Below are 17,792 nucleotides of genomic sequence, written 5' to 3' on the forward strand. Positions count from 1 at the left end.
ATCATATTATGATCCGCTGAAATGCTGTTTTAATTTGCAAATAGGGTGGTATCAATCAAAGATTGAAAATTACAAGAAAAAAGAACATCGCATGATTATGCAGGTTATACTTTTTTTAATAGTAAATAAAATGCGAAAAGAAGTGAAAAATTAAGAAGGGCGTAAGCCTAATTATAATTTCCTCAAATTTAATTTTACTTTATGTTCGACAAAAATCAAATAGTGAGAATGAGGCAGTTATTATGAATGGGTGAAAAATTTAAAATACCATATTTCCAAAGCTATATAGTACATATGAACATGAACATGTACATATGAGAGAACACAACTTGGATCCTTATCGTTATTATGATAGTGCTTTGGAGAGTTGGCGCTTACAAACTTGTTCACATGTCTAAAATCATCATTTTTTCTTCATTGAAACAATCAACGACGTGCCTCTTATAGGTTCTGGTAGCTAATTCTAGTCTAGTTGGATTGGAAATTGTTACGGAAGTTAACAGGAAAATCGGGGAAACATCAATACCGTAGTAACTACGAAGTAATTATTAGTTGTATAGTTCAGCTGACTCAACATATATTAAACGGGAACATATCGTACGTATTATAGTTTTTGAATTGTTTGTATTGTCAGATTGTGAAGTTTTAAAAATAAACTACCGGTATCTATCTATTTATAACCTTTGAACTTTATACAAGGGAATTCCCCATATGTTGTCATCTTGTTTACAGATGCATGTTGTGTGTAAAAATATTCGAACTGGTTTTCTGAAGTCTGGATCCAAATGCACTAGCGATGGATAAGCAGCAGAAGTATGATCGTCAGTTACGATTGTGGGGTGACCATGGTCAGAGATCATTAGAAAACGCTAAGGTCTGCCTCATCAATGTTACAGCCACTGGAACTGAAATACTGAAAAACATGGTTTTACCAGGTTTGACTATTCAACCTTGAACTTAAATTACGAATTTACGGAATTTTACAGCGGTCTTACTACTGGTACTGAATACAGCGCGAAACACCACAAAGAGCGCAAAACAGCGCAAAACAGAGGGAAACAGCGCAAAACAGTGTGGAAACAGCGCGAAAGAGCGCAAAACAGAGGGAAACAGTGTGAAGCAGAAAAAAATTTTGCAATGAGTTCGGGGCACCTTGTTTTGAGTTGGAGTACCACGGCAGCAAATTAAAAACACAAACCAACGTATATATTCAGGCTGTGCGACATATTGCTGCACATACTTGTGGAGCACCAAAAAAGTAGATAAAATTTCGCATGATGACCTATAATCCGGTACATAACCTTGTAAATATGCCGGAAATAGCGCCATAAAACCATGGCGAGAGGCGCCGTGGTTCTTTCGTGGCAGAAGGTGGTAATGACTGCGTCTCCTGTTTTGCGCTGTTTCCCTCTGTTTTGCGCTGGTTTCCTTCTGTTTCGCGCTGTTTTCCTCTCTTTTGCGCTGTTTCGTGCTATTTTGCGCTGTTTCGCGCGCTTTTGCGCTGTTTCGCGCGCTTTTGCGCTGTTTCGCGCTGTTTTGCGCTCTTTGCGGTGTTTCGCGCTGTACCGTATTCAGTAAGTAGTAAGACCCATTTTACAGTGTTGTAGAATTTAGATGTCTCGTGTAGTTTCGTACCTAACGTACTTCTAGTGGGCGTAGCATAACAATTTTTTGATATGTCAATCCTAACCCCCATCTGACTACGCCATCCAAAAATTAAAACACTACGACATCACAATCACGTTATAGAGCTTGCCAAATATACGCACGATCGACCGAAATGGCATTGGCGCCGACGATAAGGAACTGACTGACGTTATCGATCTCTCTACTATTGAAATCGATGCGACGAGAAAACGAGAGAAATAACTGTTCGATTTCGGGTGCTCGTTTGCGCGTCTTGGATGGCAGTTCGTGTAGTTTGAAGGGCTCTATTACGTCACTGTGACGTCGTAATGACGTAATTTTTGGATGGTGTAGTCAGGTGGGGGTTAGGATTGATATGTGAAAAAATTGTCATGCTACGCCCACTGGAAGTATGTTAGGTACGAAACTACATGAGACTCGAATTTAGTTGGTTCCTTAATGTTTAAATGCAACAAAACCAAAAACTATCTTTTAATTTTTTTTCAAATCGACAACTATTGTCAGTCTGGGTTTCATGGCCTTTTTCATGAGGAATGGGGTGTGCAATTAGTGACTGGGGCACGCCAAACGCCTGAGCCTGCGTGCAAACTTACCGAAATGTGTGAAATAGGCTTGCACGTAATTGACAAAAATCAATTCCGTAATTACGGCCAAATCGATTACGTAATGACCCCGTAATTGCGATATTTTTTTCACACATTTAAACCTAGCATACCAACCAATTTAATCCACTTCTATTCCGAATGGGACATCGAAGTTTGGTTTTCATATTCCCGGCAGTACCACACGCCGGAGACAGATGTTAAAGACAAATATCAAGGAGTGAATTCAAAATAATTTTATTCTGATTTTTATCTTTTGTATTAGCTTTGATTTTCCTTTATCAACTTTATCACCAAATTTTATGCGATCAATTTTATCATTACCAACACTGGTAATATGTTTAAGAAACGATAGTTCACTTTTTTAAAATCGTATTGACGTATTAATACGACTTTCGTATTGAATAAAAATTCCGGGTTGCTAATTTATTAATCAACTACAAGCGTATTCTCTCGTTTGATTATACTTTCGCTTGCCTCGCGACGAAGACTTGTTATTTCACCGTTTTTTACAATATCCGACTTTACTACTTAGTTAGCATTTTATAATAATTATTGATGCCGACTTATTGACGATATTCCGAATTCCATGCTTCATTTTACATTAAATCATTTCGCGGCCTAAATGTTATAACATTATTTACGATAAATTTAGATCAAATATTAATTATTTGCGCATTATTTAAAATACCGTACTTATATGACATGCCTTCTCCGAAAATACAAAGTTATATCGCAAAACAATGCATTTTGTGACATTTATTTTGCACTCATGAAAATATTAATTTATTTTTCTAACTCAAGTCGACAATCCTATTTGCCAAGATTGACACAAGTTTGGTCGAGTGCCGGTGGTATTCAGGTCGACGATAAATCAAAATAAGTTGCCGCATTTGGTAAAGACAGGTAATCATATTTGGCCGACATATTGCGATTTGCGAGGCATTGTGAAAAACATATTGAGCAATGCCAAGTCCGGACAGATATATAACGATAAAACCGGTAACAGAACATCAAGATTTTGTAATAGAAAATGGATTTCGCGCAGAATAAACACGGGAAATCCCGTCGTAATGTTGTTTCTCTGCCGTCTCAATCGCTTTACCGATGCCGAAAGGACTAAGTTGCGTTGGTTCATTACGCAATTTCTCTTCCGTCTCTTGCTGTTTGATAAGCGCGACATTAATTATCACGACATTTACAAATAGACCATGTTTTATAAGTTGATCTCTTACATTCTTCACTCATTTCACCCGAAGAAGTTGAAACCAGGTGTGTTGGCGTCCATCGGTCTCGACACAATTCTATTCCTTATTTACGGTTAATATGTACATTGGCCATCTTAGATAAGTTGATAATAGGTTTGTAAATGACGCATTATGCCCTCCCCATCTGCCTAACAAGAGAGAGAAAAACGGCTGCGAATACCGGAACTCTAACTTCTTTTACTTAAACTTTTAATTTTTTACAATCGACGGAATTGCCTGCTCTGAAGAGAGCTCGTTTCAATCGCGAAAGCGCTCGACCAATAATTACGACTTTACGTAATTCGTGACTTCGCTTGCGTAAATCGAAATAATTCCGTAATTCCGTAAATTTGTAAATTACGTGCAAGCCTAGTGTGAAAACCTAGATTATTAGCGTGTAGCTGACAGAATGAATAGAACCTATTAGCACTGTTTATTGGTGGCTGTTTCATTCCACCACCCTTCACGTTATGTCAGATATAAAGATGAGCAATCACGAATTTTCCGACTTGTAAAATGGATTTCGGTTGCGTGCGTTTTTCAGTTAGTTTTTTACCCAAGAAAAAATACTGATGTCCGCATCTAATACATACTCTTTAGTCATCAACTACTGATACCTGTGATAGCTACCTTTTCATTCTTGTATTACTGATATCCAGGGATGGCCAATTCGAATAAAGTATTCGAATGTATTCGAATATCTCGTCATTCGAATATCGGAATTCACGTTCATAAGAATATCGGATATTTGTGTGACGTCACACATTTTCGACGCCGCTTTCAAGACGTTTCCGTTGAATGAAAACATTCTCGATAGAAACTTGCGCGTGATTGTTTTCATCACTCATCAGCGTAACGTGTTATTTAGGCCCGTAAACGCCTTTACGATTGTGTTATTTACTCTAAAACGAAAATTTTCCACAAATTTGTTCCACGATAACGATAACATTTATTCTATTTTTGTACGCGCACGGAATTGTGAATCTGGTAAATACGTTCATCGGCGGCGAGTTTCTAAAGACAACGCAACTTTTTGATTGAAAAGCGGCAATTTAGAATACTGAAAATAAAACCGTAAACAATATAAGTTTTATTGAGGCCCGCGAAAATTTAAAAAACTCTTTTCTAGGCAGTGAAAATCGCAAAATTTCGTGTGCCTCTGGCACACATGTTTGGTCGGCGTTTAGAAACATATCGTCACTAATTGAGGGCGGGATTTGCCTGATTATCCATTACTTTAAATTGCCGTCGAATATTTTCATGTTAACACGATACAAGGTTTGAAACGCGACTTTTTCCCGGGTTGTGAGGATGTATATAATATAATTAATCTAAAGTTTATTCAATCAATTTTATTGTGATGAAATAAATTTTACTCTGAGATATTACAGCATATTTATGGATTTCTCGAACAGTTTTATCTAAAAATAATCAGAGTGGCAGCATTTCGATCGAGCGGAGTCACTGTTAACAAGTACATCTAAATATTTGACGAATTCGCAAAATACGGATCAAAACAATATTTAATCGGACAGTTTACCTCACGTTTTTATTTTTATGACCGCGGATTGCAATGGTATATAAGAGTGGTGAGGATTTTATTTTGTTGACGCAACCGCAGGTTAAATTGAAGACAATTAAATTAATAAAGCAAGACATTTTAAATATGCCCGTGTCGGACACGAATTCATCACTTTGCACAACAGAAAAATATATATTCGATGTTATATTATTTGTTGTTAAAAGTCGAGGTGGCATAATCGCGGCGATGAATATTTTTTTTTAATTTACTGCTAAACTTTATATGTATATTCATTGTATGAAATGAATTATACTCTACACTTAGGATTTTATATAATTATTTGAGATTTTTCTAACGGCGATAACGAGTTGGCAAGATTGCAAAAATACGTATTAAAATTAAATACATCAGGCAGTTTATCTCGTAATTTTAGGTCACAGATCGCCGTGGACCAAATAGTAATGTTTTTTTTTGGCGTAAGAAGAAGTAACCGTGAGTTACGTTGGACATATTAAATTAATATATAAAGATATTTTAGAATCTCGTAGTTGTCATGGATGGAATATTTTACGTAACAGAATGATCATTATACGCTGAAAAGACGGCGGTGGGTGTTACAGGCGGCAATGGGAATTTCCGATTTCGAAAATCCTGGCTGCGCGCTGGCAGTGGTGGTCAGCTATTCTCTACTAATTTATTTCTAATTCCAAACACAACATTATGTTACACATAATAACAATATACTGGTAGGTAGTAGAATACCTCAAATATTAGAATTTTTAGAGGCATAATGGATTTTCGATTGTTGTTGCCTGTATTGCCAATAAATTTTATTACTCTCAGAAAATATACACAATTATCTGAATACAAGTAGTATTTTTGTCAATAGACTTGACTATTATCGTAATATCATGGTACCAATGATAGAAAGCGTCAGACAACTCCTTGGCTATTATTTCATATGGTCATTTGTACAAAGTGAATAATGTTAATAAACTGACTGTGTCACAAGTTGCTATTATTTTTTATTGATAGCTATAAACTATCAATTACTTTGTGTACATATACTGTTGGTTTGTGGCTTCATTCTGATATTTCTATTGAAGCTTATTTCCTAATTTACTGGGTTTTAATCAACTAAAACAAAAATGTGTTATTTTCGATTTTAGAATGTATTCGGAATTCCAGATTCGAAAACATTATTTTAGAATGTATTCGGAATAGTTTAGTATTCGGAAATGGCCATCCCTGCTGATATCACTGTTTTAGTCAACTGCTATTGATACCATTCTATACCTGTATACTGATACCTGTGATATCTAACCTTTCAGTCATCTACTCCTAGTTAAACTAGTTATCTACTACGGATACTTTTTATTCATCTAATACCAATACCTGCTTTTGATACCTGTGATAGCTACCTAATCAGGAATTACCGTATTTCTCCGCGTATAATACGCACTTTCGTGGTCAAATTTAGTCTTCAGGGTAAGGGGATGCGGTGCGTATTATCCATTGGTATAGAAAATATCAGAAAAATATTAATTCTTATTTTATGCTTAACTAGCTCATAGTCATAATTGTCACATACATTAATCTTAAGTTCTGTTAGAATCAGATCATGCTTCATTTGGTAGAAGCGTAACCAGTTCCATGAAAATTTAGCGTTAGTAAAGAAAAATGCTGAACAGTCCATTAACTCAAGCGTAAGAATAAAAAGTGAACTAAAAGTGATAAGAACACGCTGTGCATACGCTAACTGGTGTCATTGTATCTTGTTTTTCTCGTTTCGCTGAATCAGCAAAACTTCACTGTCATAAATCACCATATGTCACTCAAATTAGTGACCAGGGTTTCTCTTTGAAGTGCGGTGTCTGAAAACACATTCTGACGTGAGGCCTTGTCAGTTTTTAAAAGGATGAGCGACAAATAACTTTACACAATACTTTAATGTCAAATAACATCACGTCATGATTGTCAGACCGTTTCACAGCAAATACATAGAGCATATTAATTCCGAGATATAGGTAACAGACTTAATGCCTGAAACGCTTCCCCAAAAACCACCTGCAACGCAAGAGAGGAACGGTAACTTGATATGTCTATTATGCATGGAGTTTGAAAAAATCTTGTAATTGCTGTAATAAAATCTAGGTGCGTATTATGCTAGGAGAAATATGGTAATACCTTTTATATCTATCTTTCAGTCAGATCCTCAGTTTACTTTGTAGATGAAAAATCTTCTTCCAATCCATATACCTGAAATCAATTATACTATAGATTTGGATTTACTTGGATATTCAACTAATTGAATTTGTATCTAAATTAGGTATTGGATCATTCACAATCATCGATAGTAAGTGTGTAACCGGAGAAGATGCTGGAAATAATTTTTTCTTGCACTCTGACAGAATTGGAGATTCAAGGGCTAAGGTAATTATTATATTATGTTGAAAGAAATTGATATTTCATAAATTTTCATATCAAGTGAGAAATGACTGCTTAATTATTCAATTACAATAAGAATATTCTGATTAGATTCATTTCTAACGAATATTATTAGGGGTGGATTTGATAATGTACCAACATTGCCAAGACTACTACCTGTGCCACTTGTACATTATATGCTGCTTATCTGTAGGATAAGGCCTCCTACCCTTTTTTTATTCTTCTCAATCCCATTTATGTATTGACAAACACTCGACTTAAGTGATGATAATTTAAAAAGTTGAATATTTTCTTCATTTCATTCAAGCAAAATTAATATCAGCCAGGGTTGTCCAAAACGAATCGAGTATTCGAATGTCAAAGTATTCGAATATCAAAGTATTCGAATACCTTTTCGGCTGATTTTCGAATAATTCCGAATAGTAGCCACTTTTCGTCGTAAACGTGGTGTTTCATTTTACGGGAATATTTAAACGACTTTTTACGCTGTCTCACGTAATGACGATGAAATAGAATCGGCACTTTGATTGTTTATATTCTGTGCGACCGTACGTCGCATAGTGTTGCGACACATTTGCACGTTTGCATGGGTGGACATTGCCGACATTCGTGTACGAGGCTTTTAATTTACGAATTCATTTCCATTACGTCGAAAAATTGAGAAAGTATGTTTATTTAATTTCTATGTGGCCTGCTTATTATCCGCATGAGTCTTCTCAAGCATGATTTGTGTAACCTTATATTTGGGTCTTAGGGTCTGCCAATCATGGTATTTAATCGTAGGCTGGTTATCGTTACTTTAAAAAAAGGTCCACCAAGATAAAGTGATTTGTGACCCTTTCGTTTTGCCGATTCAGCAAATCACGACAGGGACAGGAAAACAGCTGTGAAATAACCAGTGGACATACAGTGTAGTACTTATCACATTCCAAAATTATTTCAACATTCGGGTTAATAGGTTGTCCAAAATGATTGCCGCTTTACAACTTAAATTTACCGCTCAATTGTTAAAATTGTTAGTTAATTCTGTGAGTATGATTCTACCAAACTAACATGATCTGGTTCCAAACATATAAAATTATTAGCGAATTAATGCCAAATACAAAGGGTATTTGTGGACATGAAATACGTGGTAAACTGCCCAATTATAATTAATTTCGTATTCGTGTTTACAAAATAATAAAACTAATAATTCTAACATGCAATGGCGATCTGTGGCCTTCAAATGTGTGGTAAACTGCCCGATTTACCAACATTTGAGTTATGATAATAGAATTAAATTAACACGGTAAGGCATTTTAAGTAGTGGTATCGGTCATGGATTCGAATATTTTGCGCAGCACAAAATCATCCTAGTAAAAAGTCCATACTTTTAAATACAAACCAATGGCAAGTTGGCAACCATTATCCAAATTAGTTTCCAAGAGCGGGATAAAATATAAATTCTTTTTCCGACTCGTGACAATTTTTCGTGAGTACGAAAATAAGAATCAAAACTAATTATATTCGGCACAGTATCACGGCAATCTGTGGACATATATTGTGTGGCAAACTCGCAATTAATATTAATTTTTGATTCCGATTTTCGTATTTACAAAATACAATGGCGATCTGTGGACTTACAATGGGTGATAAACTACCAGATTATAAATAGTTTTTGATTCCTATTTTCATATTTATGAAATAATAAAAGTATTATTACTCAAACATACAACGGCGATCTGCGGGCTTGAAATGTGTGGTAAAGTTCCCAAATATAATTAATTTTTGATTAGTATTTTTGTACTCACGCTCGCTCTTCGACAAATAATTTGGATAATGGTTGGTATTTAAAAGTATGGGCGTTTTACTAGGATGATTTTGTGTTGCGCAAATATTCAAATCCATCATCGATACCACTATTGTCATATTAATTTAATTCTGTTAACATGACTCATGGTATATAAAATATATACTGCAATAATCTGCAAATATGAAATGCCTGGTAATATAGCTAGGTTGTAACTTGTAGATAGCAGTTATTCCATTGCTTATTGTATGGAAATTCCTACATACATTTAGGTAAGCTTCAATTAGTTGATTTTATTTTCGAAGTATTCGAAATTTCATATTCGAAAAAAATAATTTCGAATGTATTTGAAATTGTGAACTATTCGGTATTGGCCATCCCTGATATCAGCCCATCTTGCTTTTATCAGTACTAAATATGCTATATTTCTGGTTTTGCGTCAATTTGTCCTATTTTTCTATTTCTAGGTTGCCACTGAATTACTTTTGGAACTTAATCCTGATGTATCTGGAGAATATATGGATGAAACGATTGACCAATTGTTGGAGAATAATCCTAAGTTATTCTCTCATTTTACTGTTGTCATTGTTTCTGGTCTGATTCCAGAAGATACTTTGAAGAAACTTTCTTTGCTCCTTTGGGGGAAAAATATACCGCTTGTGTTGTGCAAATCATATGGATTTATAGGGTATGGTTCTATTAATTGTTAGAAACGTTTTCATTATTGATATAGAAATTTCATTTGCGTGAATTGTAGTTGGAGACAATTCTTTTAGCATGTTGTTAATAAAATTGGCTCAAAATCATACGCGAACGACCACTCCGGACATGGTGATCGACGTGCTATTCACGTCCGCTGTATACCATTTAGATCCTATAGCAAAGTTTCTCACAATATTTGTTGAATTAATATATTTTCATGTGAACCCTAACTTTGTTTCGCTCTTCACAGATATTCAAGACTAATTGTTCAGGAACATTGTGTTGTTGAATCTCATCCAGATAACACTCATGAGGATCTTCGACTGGATAATCCATTTCCTGGTCTCAAGAATTATTGTGATTCACTTGACCTTGATGTTATGACATACAAGTTGGTTTTTTCATTTCTCGTTTTCACTAGAACAAAGATTTGCACATACAGCTACTTAGATAATACTTTTTTAAACCGGTTTCTAAAATTTGAGGAGGGATGGGATGGAGCTGCGATTGCCATGCGACAATTTCCTCATCTCTGTATCTAACATCAATCTCTGCTATGGGCACATCCTGGATTTCAAATTGGCTGGCAGGACATGTGATTCACAATGTCTAAAAGAGTATTTATTATCTGTCGCACTCGCAGGCTCGCAGCGCTCCTAATGCAAATGGCGTTTTTCGTTTTATTTTTCGTATTTTATAACACCGTTTTTCAGACTTAGTTTTCACTCCCTTATTTTCAGTCAGAAATTTTAATTGGGGTTCAATCCTTTAATTATCTTCAGCGCCTTGTCACTGGTAATGGCATAATAAAACATAGCTATATAGAATGTATCTATTTATTCATTAATTTTCAATATCACTCCCTCTATTTCAGGGAACATTCTCATGTTCCATATGTTGTACTTTTGTATAAATACCTTGAGAAATGGAAAAAAGACAAAGGAGAAATGCCAACAAATTGGAAAGAAAAAACTGCGTTTAAAAAACTACTTCTATCTGGAGTTCGAATGAAAGAATCAGAGAGTGGAATAATAGAGGAGGAAGAAGAAAACTTTTTAGAAGCAGCAAAGTGAATATTTTGTTTTTACCTATTAGGAATATTTTGTTGGGAACAATACATCCCAAGTGAAATTCACAAATGAAGATTTTTTCTGAAAAGTATGAGTTCTTTCTTTCCATGTAAGGCAGTGGTCGGGAACCCATGGCTCGCGAGCCATATATGGCTCTTTTGGTGACGGCATATGGCTCGCAGTAAAATCTAGTATTCTAAGGCTAAGTTTACTATTGTTACAAGATTTCAAACTCCTTTATAGTCAAATTTGACAGAAAATATGCCAATACGTTTGAGAACCCGCACCCAGCGCATGTCTAGGTTATGTGAGAGAATAACCAGACTGGCATTGTGACAAAACTGGGGGATTCTGAAACACATTTTGTGACATCACAAAGCGATGGAGTCGCGGAGCAATAGAGAAATGCTTTTTGTCCTTTGTACGTACTGGTTACAGTGTTTGTCATTTTTAGATTTGACTAGCAAAGCTAGTTTTTAAAATAGTAGGGAGATGCCTAAACAAAAGAAGGGTGACGGGTATCGTAGATTTCAACTTGTGCTGTGAGTGAGCAGTCTTTTAAGGCCTGCAACAACAACATGCATCATCAGAAATCACATTAAATTATGATAACATTGTATGTGTTGACTTTTGAGTAAAAATTTCACGCCTGATTAAGCAAAGAAATGCTATATGGCTCGCACACAAATGCAGCTGAAAATATTTGCCTTTTATGGCTCTCTTGACCAAAAAGGTTCCCGACCCTGATATAAAGGATCATTTGCTTTCCGCCAAGCCATCTGGATCCTCATTACATTGCAACTAGATCCTCATTTCATTTTTCCACAATTACATTTAAATTACTTTCCACAAAATTTTGGGCTGCCATCTTTACAGGCACGCAAATGCATCACTTGTTGCAAGTAGAATTCCATCAGCTGTACAGAAATTATTGAATGACGAAGAATGTCTCAACTTAAAAGAAAGTAGCAAAAATTTTTGGATTCTTGTCAGAGGACTGAAGATGTTTTTTGAAAATGAGGGTGAACTGTTGACTCTCCATTATATTTTTGTTGTAGAAATGTTATTTTCTATATTGTGTTGATCATCATCAAAATCTGTCAAACAACTATAAAATACCATTTTCATACATGTAATGTGTCGAAATATCAAATTTCTGACATGGTGGAAAAGTCTCAAATGACAGTTTAGGAAAGGACATTTTTTTTTTTTTATTTCCATACTTTCATGTATTTTCAAGAGATTTTTATTGTAACAATATTACAGGAAATGGTATGCTTCCATTAAGAGGCACTCTCCCGGATATGACATCAGATTCGGAAAGATATATCAAGTTGCAGTCAGTGTACAAGTAAGATAAGTCTTTACGCCTAAATTGTTATCATGCTGTCAGCTGTCTGCTAATACAAATTCAGATTAGCAAAATCTTGCCAACATATTCGAAATTATACCATTGGAATGATAAAATGTGTAATGCAACTCTGAAGAGGCAAAGTATAATGTGCTTTGGAGTATGCTGTTTTTGAGTTATAGATTCATGTTTAGAAATGTTGTGTATTTACATAACAACTGTTCAATATCATGGATGATTTTACATTTTTTTTCAGGGAGCAAGCAGAATTAGATACAAATGCAGTGACTGAACATGTATCCGAAATTTGTGCAAGCTTGAATTCTAGAAATGGAAGAATATCTGAGAAAGAAATTAGAAGATTCTGTAAAAATTCACATTTCTTACGTACAATCAGGTGTCATATTTAATCTCATATAAAACTTTTAATAATGCACAATAAATTTATTTGTGGGTTATTACATATTCTTTAAAACTTTAGGTGCAGATCTTTGGAAAAAGAATTTCAATCGCCTTCAAAGTCATTTGTGGAATCATTAATAGCTGATCCTGATTCTAATGCAGTTTGGTATGTGATGTTTCGATCCGTTGAACGATTCCAAGCAAGACATGGTAGATACCCTGGAACAAATGAACTTCAACTTGAGACCGATATTGGAAAATTAAAGGTCAAATACATTTTTGATTGTTTAAATGGAACCATTTTCCTTGCAGCAAATTGCTGTACATGTTAGATTTTCCATAGCGAAGAATCCCACCACAATGCTCAGGGTGCAATAAACTAGTAATGTTATGCCACCATGACACCATTCATGGTGCAAAAAACTTAGGGTACATCGATAGCTCTTGTTAAAATCTATATTCGATGCGAAAGGTGTACAGGAAATAAAAATTATGATTTGACTGAGAAATTCTGGAATGGAAGTTCCGGTGTTGAATCAGTTGAATCTGATTCTGTTGAATCAGCAAAAAACTTTTAAGCCATTCTCAGCAGAATCACTTATTTATAATTGGCATATATTTTAGATTTGTATGAAAGAATTACTCGAAGAATGGGGAGTCCCAGGTTCATCGGAACTTGTGAAGGACGATTACATCCATGAAATGACAAGATGTGGAGCAGCTGAATTACATGCTGTTGCATCATTTATGGGTGGAATTGTTGCTCATGAAGTTATAAAACTGATTACAGCTCAATATGTCCCCTTTGATGATACATTTGTGTATAATGGAATTAATTGTACAACATCATCTTTTAAGATCTGATTTTGTAAACATGTGCATGCATTGACCTTATCTCGACTCATATACCATTTACAAGTATGGAAATAAGACTGAGAAGTCATTGCTATTGGAATTGTTCTTTCGCTTAAATAATTGTCTTCATATTCCTGTCAAAATCATGCCATATTCTACAGATAATATCTAATCGAATCATACAAGATATATCAGTTGTAGTGCATGTTATGTACCAAGAAATTGTGCTATTTTATATATTACAGTTGAAATCATTAAGCTTTCATTATTTATGTTATAGTACGTTTTGAGAGTCATATAACAGCAGTCTACTATGTATTGCGCCGACCCACTGTGTTTTTTTCCACGACCAGCAAAGGATCGAGTTAATGCAAGTGATCAAAATCAGATAGAACCTGCAATAAATTGAAAAATATTGTCTTCAACGAGTCCTGAATTTAGATTTTCGTGACGGCCACGAGAAAATGTTGAAATTCGGTTTGCACATTACGCTCATTTACAAATTAAAACAATAACACTCACACTAGAAATAAAAAGAATCGAATCTAAAAATTTGGATTTAGCAGCCCCGCGGCAGATGAAAACGCATTGACGCTATTTTAGATACTATGAGGTCAAAAATTTCGCGCGGATACGGCACGGCCAGATGAAAAACGCTAGCTCAGCGCGTAATGTGCCCTCTTGTCTATTGTCGATTACAAACGAGCTGCTACAAATTTAGACAAGATTACGATAAAATGAATCTATTCAATGTAATGTATGTTAAATCAATTTTCTATTTTACTAAATCAATTCTATTTCTCAGGATTATAGTCGGGATAAAAGCGTTACAAAGTAGGGGGAGTTGGGACATGGGGCACAGCGGAAAATCAGCTCTCACGCTCGTACATTTACGGAATCAGGTTCGATGTTTGAATCCGCCTTTTGGCAAGTCACAGCGTCCCTTTAAAGTTTAAACGAACAGCGGCCGTGCAAAGCGACGCAGGCAATGAATTTCTTTTTTCTACTTTAAGCTTTCCAAGAGGACAAACCACTGTCTAGTATTTATTAGTATTAGTCCACTGTGAAACATTCATAAAGTTGGCGAGTGGATGTGTTTCACTAATCTCGACGTGGGACGGTCTGAAAATATTTTTTCCCATGGGGAACAGTGGACCGGGATTTAGTGGAACATGCTCCACTGGACACAATTTAAAAGTGTTTGATCCACTAAGTGCTTAGAAGCACATAGGTGCGTGTTATTGAAGTATTTTTTGGCCCATGGCCCAATATGGAATATATATATTCTAGATTCAAAAATATTTTTTAAATTTAGATTCGAAAAAATAAATATATATATATATATGTTGCCTTTGGCCGGAATAAGAAATTATACTTGTTAATATATAAATGTTGGTTTTGTTTTAGTGGAAGCATTAAACAATTGTGTGATTGAAAAAATCACACCATTGATATATATTTGTTCTTTTTGTACAGCACTCAAAACCCGTATTTGATGTTTATGGCCTTTTTAAAAAAATCTATCGTCGTCCGTCGAGAATGGGAGTTTCGGAACTCATTTTCAATTGCTTGAAATTGGGCATAATCCAAAAGTAAAACAATTTATTTCAGATTTAATAATAGAAATCTAAAATATTCAACAAGTAATTCAACAATGCGGAATCTTCAGATACGAATGTCCCCACCCAAAGTGGTTTCACGTTGCCAATGCAGGAAGTTTGTTTGGGGAATTTTTTGAAAAAAGATCTGAAATACTTTGGTTGAACATTGATTTCAAAAATATTGAGTTTCCAAATTTGTAGTCGCACAATTCTGTAATTAGATGATAATACTGATGCCTAGCCTATTTTACGGCATACTTTGTTGAATTTAACAGACTGCCCCATTGTGCCCCGGGGTGTGTCCGAATGTGCCCACAGGCGGGGGTTAAGTGGGACATTTGACGAACGTTTCTCAAACCCTTTTGGTGGTATTGTATGTTTCACTATGGAATTTCTAAGTCGTCGAATAAAAACTACAGTTACCCTTCTATGCATTAGCCCCACAATGTCAAATAAATGTGCAGATTATGTAGTTCAAAAAATGCAAAAGAAAAAAGTGTCCCAACCTTCCACACTTTCCCCTAACGTTGACGTTGTTTAGGTTATATGAAAAATATAATGACTAGAGCAGGGGTGTACAATCTTTGTCTATAAAAGGCCGTATTACGTTTTTGTAGAAGGTCCACGGCCGCCAGTGAGATTGAGGTCATTTATGGCGCGGCGGTGTGGCTCAACGGGCTAAGCGTTAGGAATACGCTCGCCACCGCACCTCTAATTACTCTGCGTGGGTTCGCAGGTTCGAATCCCATGCAGGGATGGTTATGTGCGAGAGGATTGCTGGACTCCTCGCCGTCGTTGGGTGGTTCACGTAACCGCTGGTCGGTTACGGCTTCCTCCACCACCAAGTCCATACTTCCGAAAACAAACAATACAGTAAAAACTAATCCCATACCCGACTTGGAATGGTAACCGGACGAGAGGCCGTGGTTCGCCATATGGATAAGCCGTCTTATCGGCTTTCCTCTCCCCCGGGATAAATATGTAAATCCTGTCCTATCCTATGAGTTATGGTTAGTTTGTAGGGAATAGTAGTTAATTAAGGAATCGGTTTTTATTGATATATCTCTTTACTCGTGTCTAAATCTTTCGTGAAATGTTGAAATTTGAACGAATGTACTGAACAAAAGTTGCTGGGGGCGGTCGAATATATTTAATCAAATCGAAAAATTCCAACGAATGCCAGATATTTGAATGGTTTTAATCTACAGTTGGAAGAGCCACGGCACTGAGGGTTTATACTCCTTCGTAAATTACTATGAGGCCGAAAAAATTGTTAACAGCGCGGCGACTTATTCTTACTTTGATTATAATTGCTGATATTTTTTGCCAGTGTGATTATTTTTGTGAGTTACTTCAAATGGATTCTCCTCCTCATTTCCCTATTATCCATTGATAAATAAAAAAACACAACTACTAATATGATTTTCCGTGATGATTAACTCCTCAAACACAAATTCTCTTATAAATCAATACTTTTTTGTGACATGGCGACAAGATGATGATCTCACGAAAAATTATGAATTGAAGCAATTACGTCAAAACATCAAGAGTAAATAAAGTGAAGAAATTATAGTTAATGGCGTTTCCATTGTTTTGCATTTACTGGACAACATGTTGACATTTGGATTGTTTCGACCAGCACAATCTGATGAGGTTTTCATTGTTTTGCATTTTACTGGACACGAAGCGGGCTCCTGAATTGTTTCGATCAGCAGAGCTTGCTAAAGTCTATATTGTTTTGCATCATGCTGGACATGAAGTTGGCTCATGGACTGTTTCGAACCGCACAGTCTGCTAGAGTTTTTTCATTGTTCTGCATATACTGAACATGGAGTCAACTCATGCATCGTTTCGACCCGCACAGGTTGACAAAGTTTTTAATATTTTGCATTTAATTAAAAGTAATTGCCCGATTTTATGTCGTGTATGTTTATTTTATTGTGTTCTTTAACTGTTTTTGGTAGACGGTCGCGTACTATTACGTCTTTTAAGAATGTGATTAGAAATATTTTGTTGGGAACAATACATCCCAGGTGAAATTCACAATTGAAGATCAAGATTTTTCTGAAAAGTTTGAGTATGAAAAGTATTTTCTAGATAAGGTATATATCATTTGCTTTTCGTCAATCCATCCGGATCCTCATTGCATTGCATCTAGATCCACATTTCATTTTCCCACAATTACATTCAAATTACGTTCTTTAAAGTTTTGGACTGCCATCTTTACAGGCACGCAAATTTATCACTTGTTACTTGAATTATTGAATGACGAAGAATGTCTAAACTTGAAAGAAAGTAGTAAAAATTTTTGGATTTTTGTCAGAGGACTGAAGATGTTTGTTGAAAATGAGGGTGAAGTGTTGATACGTCTTTGTATTTTTGTTGTAAAATGTTATTTTCTATATTGGGTTGATCAATTTCGAAATATGTCTGGAAATATGGAAATAAGACTGAGATTCATTCGCCTAAATAGTTGTCTGTCTACATAATATTCCTGTCAAAAACATGCCATATTCTACAGATATTATCTAATCCAGTGGTTCCCAACCAGGGTTA

The 17,792-nt window shown here is 35.5% G+C and overlaps 1 protein-coding gene across 1 annotated transcript; it reads left to right on the forward strand.

Moving 5' to 3' along the window:
* The first annotated feature begins 679 nt into the window (after positions 1 to 679).
* On the forward strand, positions 680 to 13,893 carry LOC120341292 (NEDD8-activating enzyme E1 regulatory subunit-like). Its single transcript, XM_039409782.2, has 10 exons — positions 680 to 935; positions 7,348 to 7,451; positions 9,723 to 9,943; positions 10,208 to 10,348; positions 10,832 to 11,026; positions 11,904 to 12,049; positions 12,294 to 12,378; positions 12,635 to 12,775; positions 12,860 to 13,046; positions 13,405 to 13,893. Exons 1-10 carry the CDS (start codon positions 797 to 799, stop codon positions 13,642 to 13,644), a joined length of 1,599 nt encoding a protein of 532 aa, XP_039265716.2. The 5' UTR covers positions 680 to 796; the 3' UTR covers positions 13,645 to 13,893.
* The last annotated feature ends 3,899 nt before the right edge of the window (positions 13,894 to 17,792 follow it).

The sequence above is a fragment of the Styela clava genome, chromosome 14 (assembly GCF_964204865.1).
Source record: "Styela clava chromosome 14, kaStyClav1.hap1.2, whole genome shotgun sequence".
NCBI classification, from domain to species: domain Eukaryota; kingdom Metazoa; phylum Chordata; class Ascidiacea; order Stolidobranchia; family Styelidae; genus Styela; species Styela clava.